This window comes from Rana temporaria, chromosome 7, assembly GCF_905171775.1.
Source record: "Rana temporaria chromosome 7, aRanTem1.1, whole genome shotgun sequence".
In the NCBI taxonomy this organism is placed as follows: domain Eukaryota; kingdom Metazoa; phylum Chordata; class Amphibia; order Anura; family Ranidae; genus Rana; species Rana temporaria.
The window spans coordinates 82,813,596-82,833,084 of NC_053495.1; the positions used below are offsets into that span (position 1 = coordinate 82,813,596).

Here is a 19,489-nt window from a genome sequence, read left to right on the forward strand (position 1 = left end):
CCCGGCTTGTTCCTGTTGATCCTGTCTTCCGCCTGCCCTGACCTTTTGGCTTGCTCCGACCATCCCTCTGCCTCATCCCTGGTACTCTGCCGCCCGCCTGTTACTGACCCGGCTTGACGACCCCTCTACCATCCTGACCTTCCTGCGCCTGATCGGCTGGTCCAGCTTCTCTCCGGCTTCTGGGACTTGCACTGTCTTCTGGGACTTGTTGCTGCTTGATCTTCCAGACCTCTTCCCACCGGTCTGCTACTTGCCAGGCTGCACCTGCCTTCCAGAGACTCCATCAGATCCTGCAGAAGCGACCAACAGCCCCTGCATCAGCGTCTCTCCAGGCGCTTGTGCGACTCTGCATTTCCGTTCCTCCTGTCTACTCTATCAGGGGTCCCGGAATCAGAGGAGTAACGGCTGCCACTTCCTGCACGTCGGGCTCACCCTCTGAGGTACGTGACAGTACCGGACAGCCATGTCCGAGCCCGCGCAGGGAGTGGATCCTATGCAGGAACTTTGCCGCCATCTTGAGGGACTGACCCAGGCCGTCCGAACCTTACAAGAAGGCTACACGCGTTTGGAGAATCGTGTCCAGGCTCTATCTACTCCCACCACCGCTGCAGCGGCTTCTGGGGCATCTGCTTCCCCATCCGTGATCATGCTGCCGCCCGAACCCAAAGTCCCTATGCCCGAGAGGTTCGCGGGTGAACGTAGTAGATACCGGGCCTTCCGCAATGCTTGCGAACTGTACTTTGCTCTGCAGCCACGGACCTTTTCGTTAGAAGCCACTAAAGTGGGTTTCGCCATCTCACTGCTGTCTGGCGAACCGCAAGCTTGGGCCCATCGCCTCCTGGAAAACAAAGATCCATCACTTGACAATGTTACTACCTTTTTCCAAGCCATGTCTCTGCTGTATGAGGACCCTCACCAGGCCGCCTCCGCGGAGGCCGCTTTGCACGCCCTGCAACAGGGTCGCAGACCAGCAGAGGACTATGTGTCCGAGTTTCGCAGATGGAGCTCAGACACAACCTGGAATGACTCGGCCCTCTGCCTTTACTTTGTATGGACTTCGACATCGAGACCCGTCAATCTGTTCCAGAAGCTTACCACGACTACCTGGATGTTTTCAGCAAGAAGGGGGCTGAGACCCTTCCACCACACAGGGCCTACGATTGCCCCATTGAACTCCTTCCAGGTGCTGAAGTTCCCTTCGGAAGGATCTTTCCCTTAACAGGACTTGAACTAGAGACTTTAAAAACATACATCGATGAAAGTCTGAGGAAGGGGTTCATCCGCCCATCCACATCACCCGCGGGAGCAGGCATCTTTTTTGTGGAAAAAAAAGACCATTCCCTTCGCCCTTGTGTGGACTATCGGGAACTTAATAAGATAACAATTAAGAACCGGTACCCTCTCCCCTTGGTGCCTGAACTGTTTCAACGTCTTGGGTCCGCGGTTGTCTTTACCAAACTAGACCTCCGTGGGGCCTACAACTTAGTCCGCATACGTGAAGGGGATGAGTGGAAAACCGCTTTTCGTACCCGTTTCGGGCACTTCGAATATTTAGTCATGCCCTTCGGGCTCTGTAACGCCCCAGCAACGTTCCAACACTTCGTGAATGACATTTTTAGAGACTACCTGGACCTCTTTGTCATCATTTATCTGGACGATATCCTGATCTTCTCCCCTTCTCTGGAAAAACACCGGCTACACGTCAGGAATGTACTTGAGCGTCTCCGAACCCACGGACTGTATGCCAAACCCGATAAATGCGAGTTCGAACGCTCAAGTATACAGTTCCTGGGGCTTATAATTTCCATAAAAGGCGTTGAGATGGACCCCCAGAAGGTCTCAGCGATTCTCGACTGGCCAGCACCTACGGACCGAAAGGGCGTTCAGCGATTTGTCGGCTTCTCGAATTTTTATAGGAAATTCATCAGAGCTTTCTCCAGCATCATTGCTCCTATAACGGATTTGACCAAACAGACTGCTCGTTTCCGCTGGACTACAGAAGCCCAAACAGCCTTTGAAACCCTGAAGAACTTGTTCACTTCGGCATCCATTCTCAGACACCCCGACGCGAGTTTGCCATACATTCTTGAGGTGGATGCGTCTGAAACCGCGGTTGGGGCAGTTCTTTCGCAGAGACAGGGCCCCAAGGCTCTGTTACATCCCGTTGCTTACTTCTCCCGTAAGTTGTCTGAAGCAGAAAGAAATTATGACGTCGGGGACCGAGAGTTGTTGGCAATAAAGGCCGCTCTGGAGGAGTGGCGTTACCTCCTGGAGGGCGCAGCGCACCCAATTTTAATTTACACTGACCACAAGAATCTCGAGTACCTGAAGGTGGCCAAGAGACTTAAACCACGCCAGGCCAGATGGGCACTTTTTTTTTACAAGATTCTCTTTTCATATCACATACAGGCCAGGGTCAAAAAACACCAAGCCGGATGCTCTTTCCCGCATGTACGGAGATTCAGGGTCTCTCAGTCCCCCTGACACCATCTTGTCATCTGGGAACTTTCTATTGTTACAAAGGGACTTATTACCGCAAATCAGGCAAGCCTCTGCTGGAATTTTCCCTTTATCTGGTTCGGAGCTGCAGTCCAGGGACGGTTTGCTATGGCATCAGGACAAGATCTTCGTGCCCGAGAGTCTACGAATTGATGTTCTGAGCTCTTGTCACGATCATGAGTTGGCCGGTCACTTTGGGATACAAAAAACCTCGGAACTTTTGCAACGCACCTTTTGGTGGCCTCAACTTCTGAAGGACTGCAAGGACTATGTGGAGTCTTGCACCACGTGCATTCGCAACAAGGGAAGCAAGCTTAGAGCCTGGGGACTCCTTAAACCGTTATCAGTGCCAGAGAGACCATGGAGAATGATCTCCATGGATTTCATTGTGGAACTTCCCCCATCAGAAGGCTTCACCACTATCTTTGTGGTCGTGGACAGGCTCTCAAAGATGGCACACTTTGTCCCTTTGAAAGGCACACCCTCTGCCCCGGAAACAGCCAAAGTTTTCATCAGGGAAATTGTTAGGCTTCACGGCGTCCCAGCGGACATCGTGTCCGATCGGGGGGTGCAGTTCACGTCTAGGTTCTGGAGGGCACTCTGCAGTAGTCTCAAAATCGGTCTCTCCTTTTCATCAGCATACCACCCACAGTCAAATGGGCAGACGGAGAGAACAAATCAAACTCTTGAGCAGTATCTCCGCTGCTTCTCCTCGTTCTCTCAAGAAGATTGGGTGTCCCTGCTGCCCTTAGCGGAATTCGCTTACAATAATTCTATTCACTCCGCCACCAAACAGTCACCCTTTTATGCCAACTACGGGTTTCATCCTCTGTTCCTGTCTAATTCTATTCCGGAGAGTACGGTACCCGCTGTCCAGGATACTCTAAACTTTTTCAACACAAATAACAGGATCCTGCAGGAGACAATGACTAAGACACAGGAACGCAATAAAGAGATCTTTGACAGGGGAAGAAGAGGAGAACTCAATCTGGAACCTGGAACCAAAGTTTATTTGTCCACTCTGAATCTAAGACTTGCATGTCCCACGAAGAAGCTAGGCCCTAAATTTGTGGGCCCCTTCTCTGTTAAAAGAAAGATAAATGAGGTAGCCTACGAACTTGATTTACCAGAAACCTTTCGAATTCATCCAGTCTTCCATGTTGCTTTGCTCAAGCCGGATGTTCCCAATCCCTTTCCTGAACGAGATACTGGTCCCCCAGAACCGGTATTAGTCAATGGGGAAGAAGAATTTGAGGTAGAATCCATCCTTGATTGCAGGAGGAGACGCAACCAAATTCAGTTCCTCGTTAAATGGAAGGGGTATGGGCCCGAGGAGAATTCATGGGAACCAGAGGACAACATACATGCTGAGAGACTAATCCAATCATTTAAGGACTCGCATCCACTGGAGATGTCTCGATTGGGCATCCGGAGGCTGCCCATTGGAGGGGGGCAATGTCATGAAATACCTCAGCCACCAGATGGCGCTAGCGGCGCATCGGCGCGCGCGGGGCACACGCAATCGCGGCAACGGCGCGCACGGGCACGCGCAACGGCGCGCACGGGCACGCGCACCGGCGGCAACGGCGCACGGGCACGTGCAAACGGCAATTCGGCGCCAAAACAAGGTACTTAAGGCGTCCTGGGAGTCTGGCCCCTTGCTGTCCGGTCTGAAGTGTTTCCTGAACCTGCCAGTACCTGTTACCCCTGCTTGAATCCTAATCCTGATACCCGGCTTGTTCCTGTTGATCCTGTCTTCCGCCTGCCCTGACCTTTTGGCTTGCTCCGACCATCCCTCTGCCTCATCCCTGGTACTCTGCCGCCCGCCTGTTACTGACCCGGCTTGACGACCCCTCTACCATCCTGACCTTCCTGCGCCTGATCGGCTGGTCCAGCTTCTCTCCGGCTTCTGGGACTTGCACTGTCTTCTGGGACTTGTTGCTGCTTGATCTTCCAGACCTCTTCCCACCGGTCTGCTACTTGCCAGGCTGCACCTGCCTTCCAGAGACTCCATCAGATCCTGCAGAAGCGACCAACAGCCCCTGCATCAGCGTCTCTCCAGGCGCTTGTGCGACTCTGCATTTCCGTTCCTCCTGTCTACTCTATCAGGGGTCCCGGAATCAGAGGAGTAACGGCTGCCACTTCCTGCACGTCGGGCTCACCCTCTGAGGTACGTGACACCCCTTTGGCAAGTATCACAGCTTGTAAACGCTTTTTGTAGCCAGCCAAGAGTCTAATTCTTGTTTGAGGTATCTTTTCCCATTCTTCCTTACAAAAGTCTTCCAGTTCTTTGAGATTTCTGGGCTACTGTCACACACTGCTCTTTTAAGGTCTATCCATAGATTTTCAATTATGTTGAGGTAAGGAGATTGTCAAGGCCATGGCAAACCCTTCAGTTTACGCCTCTTGATGTAATCCCCCGTGGATTTTGAGGTGTGTTTAGGATCATTATCCATTTGTAGAAGCCATCCTCTCTTTAACTTCAGCTTTTTCACAGATGGCATCAAGTTACCATCCAAAATTTGCTGAAATTTTATTGAATCCATTTTTCCTTCTACTCGTGAAATGTTCCCTTTGCCACTGGCTGCAATACAACCCCAAAGCATGATTGATCCACCCCCATGCTTAACAGTTGGACAGAGGTTCTTTTCATTAAATTCTGTGCCCTTTCTCCAAACGTACCTGTCATGAATATGCATCAAGTCTGTCTGTTTACCTGATCTCCAGTGTTCCTATGCTTAGTTCCTGTCTGCAGTGCAGTTTGCTAGTTCCTGTTTGCAGAGTGCTACGATCATCTTTCCGTGTACCGTTTTGGCTTGTCCCCGACTTCCTTGTCTGCCTGTGCCCCTGACTATTTGCATGTCCCACGGTTATCCTTGTCTGCCTGTTGCCCTGACCTCGGCCTGTCCATCACCACTGTTTGTCCTGCTGGCTGCTTCCCCTTTCTCCCTGCGGAGTGTGACTTAAGGAATCCCGGGAACGCGACCTGGACCCAGTTGCGGCCAAGACCATCCTTACCATCAAAGGCTCTGGTGAATACAAAACTGGGTCTTAGACTCCGCGCCCTGGGTGATCTTGGGTTACGCTTCCTCCCTGCCAGCAGTAGTCGGCTATAGGGTTCACTTCCCTGTGGTGCATCCCTGACCCCTACGGGGTGCATTTGTCACCTGGCCACAGGTGACCTGACAGTTTGAACAGCCATGAACCCGGCCGACGTGCCGCTTCCTGCAGATGATCCATTACAGGGCGTTGTTCACAGACTCGAGACGCATGAAGCTAATCAGGCTCAGGTGATGCGTTTCCTTCAGGATCTGGCTTCCCACTTTGACCAGCTTCAGACCTCGTTGGGAACCCCGAATCTACAACCCCAAGTACAACCAGCGGCAGCGCCCGTCGCACCAGCCACCACCTCCAGTTCGTTTTTCTGGAGACGCCAAGGCCTGCAGGGGGTTTCTTAGCCAGTGTACCATCCATTTTGAACTTCAGCCTCAAAACTTCTTGTCTGATCGGGCAAAGGTAGCCTATATTATTTCCCTCCTTTCCGGTGAAGCTTTGGCCTGGGCTGCCCCTATGTGGGAGAGGAATGATCCGGTAGTTTCCAGCCTGTTCAACTTCCTAAAGCTCTTTCGGAACATCTTTGAAGAGCCGGCTCGGGCCTCTTCAGCGGCCAGTGCTCTGCTACGTCTCCGCCAAGAATCTCGTTCAGTGGGTCAATATGCTCTTCAGTTCCGTATACTCTCAGCTGAATTGAGCTGGAACAATGAGGCCCTGGTCGCTACCTTTTTACATGGCCTCTCTGACCGAGTGAAGGACGAATTAGCGGGAAGAACCATCCCCGTTGGTCTGGACGATGTCATCTCCCTGTGCAACCAGATCGATATTCGTTTTCAGGAGAGGTCCATTGAGAAAAGACACCAGCACTCCCTAGGTCTTAGTCAGTCTGTGCTTCCCTCACTTCGTCCCGTGGACCATCCTCTGCCTGCTGAGGAACCTATGCAGCTGGGCCGGACCAGACTAACACCCCGAAGAACGTGCTAGACGCAGAACTCTGGGCTTGTGCCTCTATTGTGGAGGCAAGGGCCATCTTCGTGACTCCTGCCCGCTTCGCCCGGGAAACGCTCAGGTCTAATACATTTAGAAGGTGGAGTATTGGACTCAGAAACATCACCTTCCCATCTGCTCCTTCCGGTGTCCCTTCATGTAAATACCAGTTCGCAGAGAACACCCTTTTTCTCAGTTTATGGAAGACATCCTCAACTTCCACTTCCCATGACCTGTTCTCTGGATATCCCAGCTTTGGCTTCAGCTCAGGAGTCCTTCAATTCCATCTGGAGTGACGTCCATGATTCCCTCCGGGCAGCTGCCGACAAATTCAAAGGCTTTGCTGACCGCCGCAGGCGTAAACCGCCTTCTCTTCAACCAGGGGACAAAGTCTGGCTCTCCACCAGAAACATCAAGCTCCGAGTTCCTTCTCTGAAGTTTGCTCCAAGATTCATTGGTCCATACACCATAACGGCTAAGCTGAATCCAGTTTGTTTCAAACTTCAGATTCCCAAAAACCTCAAAATCTCTAACTCCTTCCATGTTTCCCTTCTGAAGCCTTTAGTCCTTAATAGGTTCTCTCGTCCTCTCCCCACCACGGCACCAGTCTCTGAGGAGAATCAGGAGTATGAGGTCAGTCAAGTTCTGGATTCCCGACTCTGTAGAGGCGCTCTTCAGTACCTCGTTCATTGGAAAGGCTTTGGTCCTGAGGAGAGGTCTTGGGTTCCTGCATCAGAGGTCTTTGCACCTCGTCTATTGAAGAATTTTCATCTGAAGTTTCCCTCTAAACCCGGACCCAGGCGGGGGAGGGGGAGGCCTCGTAAGAGGGAGGGTACTGTCATGAATATGCATCAAGTCTGTCTGTTTACCTGATCTCCAGTGTTCCTATGCTTAGTTCCTGTCTGCAGTGTAGTTTGCTAGTTCCTGTTTGCAGAGTGCTACGATCATCTTTCCGTGTACCGTTTTGGCTTGTCCCCGACTTCCTTGTCTGCCTGTGCCCCTGACTATTTGCATGTCCCACGGTTATCCTTGTCTGCCTGTTGCCCTGACCTCGGCCTGTCCATCACCACTGTTTGTCCTGCTGGCTGCTTCCCCTTTCTCCCTGCGGAGTGTGACTTAAGGAATCCCGGGAACGCGACCTGGACCCAGTTGCGGCCAAGACCATCCTTACCATCAAAGGCTCTGGTGAATACAAAACTGGGTCTTAGACTCCGCGCCCTGGGTGATCTTGGGTTACGCTTCCTCCCTGCCAGCAGTAGTCGGCTATAGGGTTCACTTCCCTGTGGTGCATCCCTGACCCCTACGGGGTGCATTTGTCACCTGGCCACAGGTGACCTGACAGTACCTTTGCTCATTCCGGCCAAAAAGTTGTATTTTAACCTCATCGGTCCACAGAACTTGTTTCCAAAATGCATCAGGCTTGTCTATATGTTCAAACGCTGATTTTTGTGGTAAAGACGTAGAAGAGGTTTTCTTATGATGACTCTTCCATGAAGACCATATTTGTACAAGTATCTCTTTATAGTGGAATAGTTTACCACAACTCCAGTGTCTGCCAGATCTTTCTGGAGGGATTGTGCAGTCAAACATGGGTTTTGAATTGCTTTTCTCACAATCCTGCGAGCTGTTCTGTCTCTAATATTTTTCTTGGTCTTCCAGATCTTGCTTTAACTTCCACTGTTCCTGATGACTGCCATTTCTTAATTACATTCCGAACAGAGGATATTGACATCTGAAAATGCTTTGCTATCTTCTTATAGCCTTCTCCAGCTTTGTGAGCGTCAACTATTTTCAGTTTCAGATTTCTAGACAACTGCTTAGAAGAACCCATGGTGCTGTTTGTTGGGGCAAGGTCAGATGAGTCTGGGCATTTAAAACCTTTGAGATTGACATCACCTGGTCTTCCCAGTGATTATTGAGAACAATCCATGACAGTGGCAGGTCTCAGCTTTGCAAAGGGGGCAGTGCATGCTATAAATTCTGCAGGGTGCCCAAACTTTTGCAGACGCCATTTTTTTGTTTTCTGTAATTCTGAAAGTGTAAATAATGGAAATAAAATCTAAAATTTTTTGACAGATTATAAGAATTTCTAATCTGTAATTTGATGCCTTTTGGAGATTTTTCCATCTTTCCTTGGCTTCGTTATGCACATTAATACACATTTTTACCTGGGGTGCCCAAACTTTCGATCCCCACTGTAACATCTCCTGGGGTTCTACATTCCTACCCTAAACCCACCCCGACCCTCACCACCCACCCCCGTCCCCTCCCACCTGTCCCCTCCCATCCCACCCCCCACCCTTTGAGGGGAATTTGGCCTCCCCGAGGCCCCGTGAACCGTGGCCCTCCTCATTCCTCTCGACCCTGGTTCGTCCCCCTAGAGGATGAGCTATGTGGTGCCACTCGGAACATGTCCAATGCTTCACCCGCATCCACCTCCCCTCTTCGCATCCCTTCTCCTCCCCAATACCGTTTTCAACTTTTGCTGCTACATAATTTTTTATTTTTTTCCCTTTTCCCCTTTTTCTTTTAATTAATTATTATCAGGTCCTCCTTTCTATTTCCTCTTTAATCCTGGTGGTTTATTCTTCCACGCCGGCTGCCAATACTGTAGATCTTCCACATTGTCTACAGGATCTTGTTTTTCCCACCAGTCTGGGATCTCAACTAGTGGGTTGTTCAATCTCTTGCAGAAATTTGGGTTATCTTTTGGGAATCTTAAGGTTGCTTAACGGCCTTCTTTGCGTCTGGTTAGGCAGGCTGGGAAAGCCCAAGTATATTGTATGTTCAGCTTCTTGAGTTGTTCCAGTAATGGTTTAAGTGTTCTTCTCCCGGAAAGAGTCTCTGCTGCCAGGTCTGGAAATACCTGCACAGTTGTCTTACCGTATTTGGAGGGTTCGTTAGTTCTCATATATGTCCTTATCTGTTCCTTATCTTGATAGTTATGGAATCTAGCTATAACGTCTCTTGGCACATCTCCTGACACTTCAGCGGGGTTTCTGATCCTATGGATCCTTTCAAATTACATTTTGTTCTTTGCTTCTGTTGTTCCCATCATATGGCCGAATACCTTATCCATTTGTTTTTGTAAATCCTCATCTTCTCCTTGCCTTTCCGGTAGCCCTCTAATCCTAATATTTTTTCTTCTGTTCCTATTTTCTTGGTCTTCAATTGTGTACATCATATATCTTTGTTCCCTACACATCTCATCCATCTTTTCCTTCAATCCTTTTTCTTCAGACCCATGATTATCCAACCTTTCTCCACTTTCTCCACCCTTTTTAGCATGTTTCATATCCTGACTTAGGATTGCTATTTCCCCTTTTATTGATGTTTCCAACCTTGATTCCATTCCTGCCAGCATTTCCGCCATTTCACCTTTTGTTAATGGTTGCTTTTTTTGTCTAGTATCCATACCCACTTCCTCATCTGTCTCTTCGCTTATCAGTAAAGGTGATTCCGTATTACTTTTGGGTCCCGTTTTTATTCCAGGACTCTCCTTTCCCCCCTTGCTCGTATATTTTTTAATAGATCCTGGGCTTGCACTCGTTCTAGGGAGGTTTGCTGCTGCCCCTCTCTCTGATCTTCCCCTCATTATTAAATTATACGAGTTCAGGCACTGTAGTAGTAGGATAAAGGATGCCTGTTTACAGTGTCTGTTTCTTATATGTAATTATAAGTCTAACTCCCGGAGTAAAAGGGGATGGAGGGATGGGGAGTAGTCACACACTCCAGGGGGGTCTAAGCCAGACGGCTTAGTAGATCTCTTCTATTCACTGGTGCCTTGGCAGTTTAAAACTTTGCCTCTTATGTGTCCTAGATTTCTTGGGTTTTAGTAGACCAAATCTTCCCGTCAGCAATATAGAATCTATATATAGCCTGCCCCCCTTTTTTTTTTGGTCAGCACTTTGTTATGCCTGCTATGTCACCTGGGTTTCATAATTGGTTATCATTCAATGTTTCTACTGGCGGTATAAAGTCTCTGTATTCAGAATGCCTTTTTATTCACTAGTAACTATGCCGTTAGATACCTTAACTTCTATATCTCTTGAACTTTATAGATGTTCATAGCTCAACATTCAAGCAGGCGATGTAAAGTCTTTATGCACAGGCTACTTTTTTTTTTCCCGCTAGATACCTCGTTGTTAAAAAGCCTTGACGTTATGCCTCCAGGATTTCATAGATGTGACCTAGATGTCAATATTTCAACATATTTCAACAATCCTGTAAACAGTGTAAAGTCTCATCAGGTTGCTCGTAAAGTCATAACAGTGCCCAAACAGTTACACGTCTTATAATAATAGTCCAGTATTTCACTATCTCAACAGGCAATGTGCAGGCTCTATTTGCTCAGTTTTGCAGACTATTACTCAAGAGCACCTGGCAGTTTAAGCAGATTAGACAGATTAGGCAGTTAAAGCAGATTAGGCAGATTAAGCGGATTGGGTAGATAAAACCAGTTGTCTCCTCGGTTTTCAGAAATAACAATCCAACATTCCAGCAGGCAATATACAGTCTATTTGTGCAATTGTGATGGGGAAGGTAAACTCACCCCCTTATTGCTCTGGTCTCTGCCTGTTTTTGCAGTAATTCAGGTTTTACAGCCAATGTGCTAGGATGAAATATCTGCAACTCCTCAGGCTGCGCTCAAAGTGTTGCACCATTATTTTCAATTTGGACAGTTTGTGCCCTCTTCTGTCCTAGGTCTCCTTAGTCCCTACCTTGGGTGTCTTGCATACCACTCTGCAGTCTGCCTCCGCCTTCTGCGATGGTGTCCTTTTGCCGCCGCAAGACCCCCTGCACTTGGCTCAATGCTGTTCCAGGCTTCCAGCTTCCTGGCTACTCCCACCAGCCGTCGCGATCAGACCAAAGCAGCGGAGCCGCGATCAGACTAAAGCAGGCGCCCGGCATGCAGAGACAAGGAGGTGGAGGTAGGGACCCACACTACTACGGCTTTAGTTCTCAGGGCTGCCTGGGGACACGCTCGGGGGGGCAGGGGAGGTGAGAGAGCCGGCCTCATGTTAGACCTTCATGCTGCTGGATGGTGAATTTGCGAGCCTCAGCATTTGCACCTGTCCAGCGTCCGCATCAGGCCCCTCCCTCTCACACCGGACACGGTGCATCTCCGATCGGCAGGAGGGCTCTGTGATTGGCCCTCCTGATCACACGAGGGCCATATCCAATCACAGCCATCATGCGATGTAAATAGAGAGCCGGTTGCTAGGTGATTAGCTCTCCTCACACAGAAGTTGTCGGTGAGGAGAGGAAAGCAGATTGCTGGAGCCGGCTGGTCATCAGTGAGTATGAGCTGTTTTTTTTACTCACTGATCAGTCTAGTGTCCCCACAATGTAAACACACAAAGTTAACACACATGTCCCCACATATGTAACAGTAAAATCACATGTCCCAATGATTATCTGCATACATATGTCTGTGATCACCTGTGCACATCTGTACATGATCATCTGCGTACATCTGTCTGTGATCACACAAACCAATTATACACTTAACGGGATTTTTTATACCAAAAACATGTAGCAGAATACATTTTGGCTTAAATTTATGACAAAGTTATATTTTATTGGATTTCTCTTAAAATAGAAAGAAGAAAATAATATTTTTTTTCCAAATTTCCGTCGTGAATAAATACCACCAAAATAAAGCTCTATTTGTGTGAACAAATGATAAAATGATAAAAAATGTATTTGGGTACAGTGTAGCATGACCACACAATTGTCAATGAAAGTGCGAGAGCGCTGAAAGCTGAAAATTGGTCTGGGAAGGAAGGGGGTGAAAGTGCCCAGTATTGATGTGGTTAAAGGGACAGTGTAAAAAAATGGAATACAATATATATATTTATATATATATCTATATTAGGGTTGTCCCCATACTAGTATCGGTACCAATACCGAGCATTTTCCCGAGTACTTGTACTGGGGGAAATGCTCCGATGCTTCACCCGATACCTGTACAGTCAGGGATGATTGGTGCGGCGGGGGGAGTTGCATGCACCGATCTGCCTGTATACATTTCAATAAAGCCAGACAGCTTCTCCCTTTACTCCCCCCCCCTTTTTCAACTGCTTTAGTGAAATATATACAGCGGTGATCTATGCTTGTAACTCCCCCCAAAGATGCACCGATCACCGCTGACTGTCCCTGTGTCCCCTTCCGCGCTCCGTTGTCCCCCTCCGGGTCTTTGCCCCCCTCCGTGCTGTGTGTCCCCCTCCGTGCTGCTGCTGTCCATGCTCTATGTCCCCCTCCTGCTGCTCTCCCCCTCTGTGCCCCCCTCAATGTCCTCCTCCACTCCCTCTGTCCTCGATCTGTCAGGATGGAGAGCGGAGGTTGGAGCCTCTAAACCTGGCTCCTACCTTTTCCGAATGAACAGAGTCAGTAATCACTGACTCTGTCCATTAACATAACTGAAACATCGCAACCTGTGTTTGATGCTTCAGTTTATGAATGGAGAGGAGTCTCCTGTCCATTCATTTTAGCTGAGACTGCAGAGAAAGGGACTGGGGAATATGTTTCCTTAATACCGTTCTCTGTCTCAAAGGGGAGATGTCAGGTCTGTTAAGTCCCCTGAAATCTCACCAAAGCCCCCCAACAGGGTTAAAAAAAAAGAAAAAACAATTGCAATAAATAATGTGTGTATGTACAGTCAGGTCCATAAATATTGGGACATCGACACAATTCTAATCTGTTTGGCTCTATACACCACCACAATGGATTTGATATGAAACGGTGTAGGAATTACAACAGTTTGTATATGTGCCTCCCACTTTTTAAAGGGGTTGTAAAGGTTATTTTTTTTTAATCTAAATAGGCTCCTTTAAGCTAGTGCATTGTTAGTTCACTTACCTTTTCCTTCGATTTTCCTTCTAAATGTTTTTTTTTCTTTGTCTGAATTTCTCACTTCCTGTTCCTCCTCAGTAAGCTGTTCAGTAAGCTGTTCTGGCTGACTAACCACTGCTCGAATGATGGTGGCAAGCTTACTGAAAAGAAACAGGAAGTGAGAAATTCAGACAAAGAAAAAAACCATTTAGAAGGGAAATTGAAGGAAAAGGTAAGTGAACCAACAATGCACTAGCTTAAAGGAACCTATTTAGAAAATAAAAAACAAACCTTCATAACCTTTAAGGGACCAAAAGTAATGGGACAATTGACTGCTCAGCTGTTCCATGGCCTGGTGTGTGTTATTCCCTAATTATCCCATTTACAAGGAGCAGATAAAAGGTCCTGAGTTCATTTCAAGTGTGCTATTTGCATTTGGAATCTGTTGCTGTCAACTCTCAATATGAGATCCAAAGAGCTGTAACTATCAGTGAAGCAAGCCATCATTAGGCTGAAAAAACAAAACAAAACCCATCAGAGAGATAGAAAAAACATTAGGCGTGGCCAAATCAACTGGTTGGAACATCCTTAAAAAGAAAGAATGCACTGGTGAGCTCAGCAACGCCAAAAGACCTGGACGACCATGGAAAACAACACTGGTGGATGACCGAAGAATTCTTTCCCTTGTGAAGAAAACACCCTTCACAACAGTTGGCCAGATCAAGAACACTCTCCAGGAGGTAGGTGTATGTGTGTCAAATGGAAAATGCAATTCTACTTTTTAATAAATTATTTTACCCATTTAATACACTATATGGAGCTCTTTGGTTTGGGGACCTCGGAGCCAATACCCTATTTATCTAGACTCTGGATGATGGTACGCCCCCTTTAAATGTTTATTTATCTATTTTATACCCTCAGAGGTTACATATCACTATATGGAGCTGTTATTGTTTCTTACATGGTGGGCATTGATGCCGGTGAAATTACTTGTGAATGAGACCCATTAGGACCGTATATGTCTGAACTGGGAGTGACTACCTAATACATGCTGTTTATGATCCCCTGTCATAAGGGATCGTGGAAATCTGGTAAGGAGCCAATCCATAGTCTGGTGGAGGATACATCACTGTTTTTGTCTCAATTATTTATGGACCTGACTGTATAAAAATTAAAAATTTCCCTGTCCCCCCGTGCTTGCGTGCAGAAGTGACCGCATACGTAGGTCACGCCCACATATGTAAGCAGTGTTCAAACCACAAATGAGCGTTATCGCCGTGAGCGCCAGAGCGAGAACAATAATTCTAGCACTAGATCTCCTCTGTAACTCTAAACTGGTAACGTAGAAATTTTTAAAGCGTCGTCTATGGAAATTTTTAAGTACTGTAGTTTGGCGCCATTCTACAAGCATGCAGAATTTTAAAGCATGAGATGTTGGGTATCTATTTACTCGGCGTAACATCTTCTTTCATATTTTACAAAAAATAATGAAATGTCCATCAGAGCCCAACTCTGATGAGGCTGTGATGGGCTCTGATAAATGACATAACTTCAAAACTTATCAGCCAGCAGGGACCCAGGTGAGGTCCTCCTTGTGCTAGAAGCTTTGGCAAAGCTAGGAGATAGTAGCCACATGTAGTGGCCGGATGAGCATGTGCACTACCTAGGTTTGTGAGTAGTTACATTTGATCTTTAATAAAATTGCAACCTCTGTTTTTTATCTATTTGCCACTCTGATACCTATATATTGCATCCCCTAAAATACTCTATACTAACACGTTGGTTCTAGCTATTACCATACTAAAACAATTATTTATTGCCAAAAGTATTGGGTCACCTTCCTTTACACGCACATGAACTTCCCAGTCTTAGTCCGTGGGGTTCAATATTGAGTTGGCCCACCCTTTGCAGCTATAACAGCTTAAACTCTTCTAGTAAGTCTGTCCACAAGGACAGTGATGTGGGCGAGAAGGCCTGGCTCTGCTCTAATTCATTCCAAAAGTGTTCTATCGGGTTGAGGTCAGGACTCTGTGCAAGCCTCCACCCCACCCCAAACTCGCTGATCTGTGTCTTAATGGACCTTGCTTTGTGCACTGGTCCGAATCATTTGGTGGAGGGGGGATTATGGTGTGGGGTTTGTTTTTTCAGGGGTTGGGTTTGGCCGCTTAGTTCTAGTGAAGGGAACTCTTAAGGCATCAGCATATCAAGACATTTTGAATGATCTCTTCCTTCACCACTTATGTTTCGCAAAAAAACATTATCCTCTGGGTAATATATGTACATTGCAGGTATTTTAACAAGCTTTGTTGCAGATTCCTACCTTTTGTTGTTCTGAAGAAAAATGTGTTTCTGTCTATGTGCAGAGTGAAGGAGTATGGGAGTGGTTTAATAGTTCTCAATCAGCTGCTGCATCTGCATGGCTCTAATGAGGAAATTGGCAGGGTCTGCATTGATTTAGACATGTTTTCTCTTTGAGAGTACCTCACCAAAAATGACATTTTAGTTACAGGGGATGCTTAAAAAAAACCTGGTTTGTATCTTCGTACCGACTTCTGTGAAAATTGGTAAGCCAATCACACAAGCAGGAAATTACATTTTCAGGGGGTGTTCTGTACACCATCTGTGTGCAGAGCGCCTCTGGGTAGCCATATTGCTCTGCATTTTTATGTGCAAATTATTTTCATACAAAAGTGGAGTTACCTGTTAAGTTATATATACCTTCACCTACTGGCATCTTTGTCTTTTTATTTTTTTTACTTCTCTCGTTACCCTTCTTTTTCTATTCTCCGGTCTCCTCTTCCTCTCACCCAGTCTCTCCTCTCCCTTACTGGACCCGTCTCTTACTAAAAAAAAAAAAAAAAAAGAGGGGACAGAGGGGTTGGTGACTCATACTTCAATGTGAAAAAACTGTTATAGGTGGTGTAATAAGAATTTGTGTTTCTTCTTTTATTTTTCCACTGATCATTCTGTTTTTTTTCCATTCGTTTGTCTCCGCTGTCCTTCTCCTCTCAGTTGACAACCCTTATTTCTAGGGGTATGTGGGAAAACATTTTCTCTTCCAGTTCTGAGATCTAGGGGGCACGTTATGGTCTCTATTCCCTCTTTTCTGCTCTTCTTGGTGTTCAAATTGATACTCCCTTTCTTCTCATTTATATTTTTATATATTAATGATTCCGTTTGTTCTAGGTTATTTTCAGTTCAGGGAGAAGCAGGTTTAAAAAACTATACACCAGGGGTATTGAATTAAAATTCAAGGATGTCCAGTTGCTAAAAATTTCTTCCAGCTGAGTACATCTTTGTGCCATTATGAGATTAACTTTATACATTCGGTGCCCCCACAAATCAGGATCCCCATTCAGAGTACACTTGCATATCTGTCCTGTCCACTGATGCTCTCATCAATGCCCTCCCATATATCAGGTGTCCCTGTCAGAGTGCCCAATGTACATGACCAATATGTCTATACAGGCAGGGGGCAGGAGCTAGAAGGGGAACTTTTCTGCAGGGGGTGGGGCACATATGTGATATCAGTGGTTGATAGAGCACCGGCAGGCCTAGCAGCCAATGACTGCTGCTCAGTGGGGATCCAGCGCTGTGGACTGGTGGTATCACTCTGTCTGGACCACAGTCTGCCATTTAGTGAAGGCTCCTATACACCAAGAGCAGTGGCCACTGGCTATATATTGTGTGTGTGTATGTGTGGTGGGGGTGGCTAGATAACAGAAACAAGTTACTGCAGCTGTGAGCATGACATACTGCAGAAGTCTGAATGTTTTTTAAATTGCGAAAGTGGGTGCCAGGAGAGAATTCCCCGCCTACTGTCACAATGGGGTATCCGGTCGGTGTGGTGGCCAGGTGCTTTAGTTACATGGTAATAAAGTTGAACCTAGCCTTTAATTTCTGCAACAGTGAAATTACTTGTATATTGCCATGTAGGGAAGCTGGAATTTAGAAAATAACTTTTAAAAAAATGAACTTGGCCATTTGTAAGTGCATCACAGTAGGCAAGTCTGTTTTTTCGCAAAGTCCTGCACAATTGAGAAACCTAATGTGTTTTTATGTTTTGTTTTTTCATTCTGAAAGTTTCCTGTGTATTGAAATTATGAAAAGCTGTGTTTTTTTAACTGACCACTAACGCACATTTTCTTTTATAGTCTGCAGCATCTCTTCTTGCAAATACATCACCGTTGACCCTTATGACAGCACCATTATCAGTAACTAATCCCAATGTGACAACAACCTCACTTAGTCCATTTGGCATGTTGGGTGGCCTGGTACCTGTTAATATGCCATTCCAGTTTCCTTTGGAGTTGCTTACCTTTGGGAGTGACACTGCTGGTGCAACATCTCCATGTTCTACCTCAGCTGCATTTCATCATAATATCACTCAGAGTAAGAACATCAAAATTATCCTGTTTAAAATGTTATCAATTGTTTTTTGTTTATTTTAACATGTGTGGTAAGTCTTGTTATTGAATAATCAAAAACTTTTTTATTCCATTTGAATTCATTTAGCCTAGGTTCGCTAGTAGGGTTGTCCAGATACCACTTTTTTAAGACAAGTACCGATACTTACCAATTACCGATACTTTTTTTCAAGTACTCGCCTATACCAATTACCGATTTCTTTTTTTTTAATGTCATGTGACAGTGGCACATTTGTCAGTATTTTTTTTTTACAATTTTAATTTCTTACTATTTTTTGTTATGTTTTTTTTTAGCCCTGTTGGGGGGCTTTAGTGAGATTTCAGGGGTCTTAACAGACCCCTGACATCTCCCCTTTGAGACAGAGAAAGGGACTAAGGAAACAGATTCCCCAGTCCCTTTCTCTGCAGCCTCAGCTAAAATGAATGGACAGGAGGCTTCTCTCCATTCATAAACTGAAGCATTGTAAACACAGGTTACGATGTTTCAGTGTTCATTTGGAAAGGGTAGGAGTGGGGTTTAGCGGCTCCTACCTCCGCTCTCCATCCTGACAGATCAAGGACAGAGGGAGTGGAGGGGGACAAGGACCCGGGTGGGGGAGAGCAGCAAGGAGGGGGGCACACAGCATGGGGGGGGGGGGACAAGGACCCCGAGGGGGAGAGCAGCATGGAGGGGGACACGGAGCGTGGAGGGGGAGAGCAGCATCACGGAGGAGGACACGGGATGCAGGGTGTGGAGGAGGACTGCAGCAGTACGGAGGGGATATAGGGACAGGGGGATCACTGCTGTATAACTTTCACTAAAGCAGCTGAAAAGGGGGGGGTCTGGGGAGAAGCTGTCAGACTTTATTGAAATGTATACAGGCAGATTGGTGCATGTAACTCCCCCCGCCACACCGATCATCCCGGACTGTACAGGTATCGGGTGAAGCATCGGAGCATTTCCCCGAGTACAAGTACTCGGGGAAATGCTCAGTGTCTGCACTGGTACCGATACTGGTATCTGGACAACCCTATTCGCTAGTGCTGCTGCATATTCAGTGCATTTTTGTAGCATGTTTTTATGCAAGTTTTGGTGCGTTTTCATGCTTCATGTTTTATTTTTGTTAGGAAAAGGGAAAAAATTTGTTAAACACAAAACACTACCCAAAACGCTCCAGAACGCATGTGCATTCCTTTTTCATGAACACTTATAGAAGTCTATAAAGCCAAAGTTGCTGGAAAAATGCACTGTTTCATGTTGCAGTGAAGAGGTACCATTGCCACAGGAAATAATGTGCTTTCCGTTGACATGCATTGCAGCACAACGGCAAATACAGGGGGAGTTCACAAAATTGTAAACAAGGCATCTCTCATAATAAAATATGTACTCAAATCCATCCATATAATTTCTACATGTAAATGCTTTAACAATATTGATATCTGCCCAGCTAACCTATTCAACCCAATGCATGAGGACTTGCAATGTGTGTAATAAATGAAACCCTTTGTTCTTCTTTTATAATATACACACACATACATATCCCCCCCTTTTTTTTTCTAAAACTGAAATTCAGAACAGGTACAGATGTTTCTCATCTGTCAATTATCAGAAGATGGTAAAAAAAATTTTTGGCCGCTTTACACGTCCCTAATCCCTACTGTGCTTGGTCTGCGGGGTTGTGGTGGAACGGCTGGCTCAGCCTCTCAGC

The 19,489-nt window shown here is 46.5% G+C and overlaps 1 protein-coding gene across 8 annotated transcripts in view; it reads left to right on the forward strand.

Annotated features, from left to right (window-relative positions):
• The window catches only part of UBN2 (ubinuclein 2), a 1,075,602-nt gene that overhangs the window by 959,935 nt on the left and 96,178 nt on the right, over positions 1 to 19,489 (forward strand). For all 8 annotated transcript variants that reach the window (XM_040360987.1, XM_040360994.1, XM_040360990.1 and 5 more), the window contains one exon: positions 17,529 to 17,766. In XM_040360987.1, coding sequence (XP_040216921.1) covers positions 17,529 to 17,766 — 238 coding nt within the window. The remainder of the gene's footprint in view (positions 1 to 17,528; positions 17,767 to 19,489) is intronic.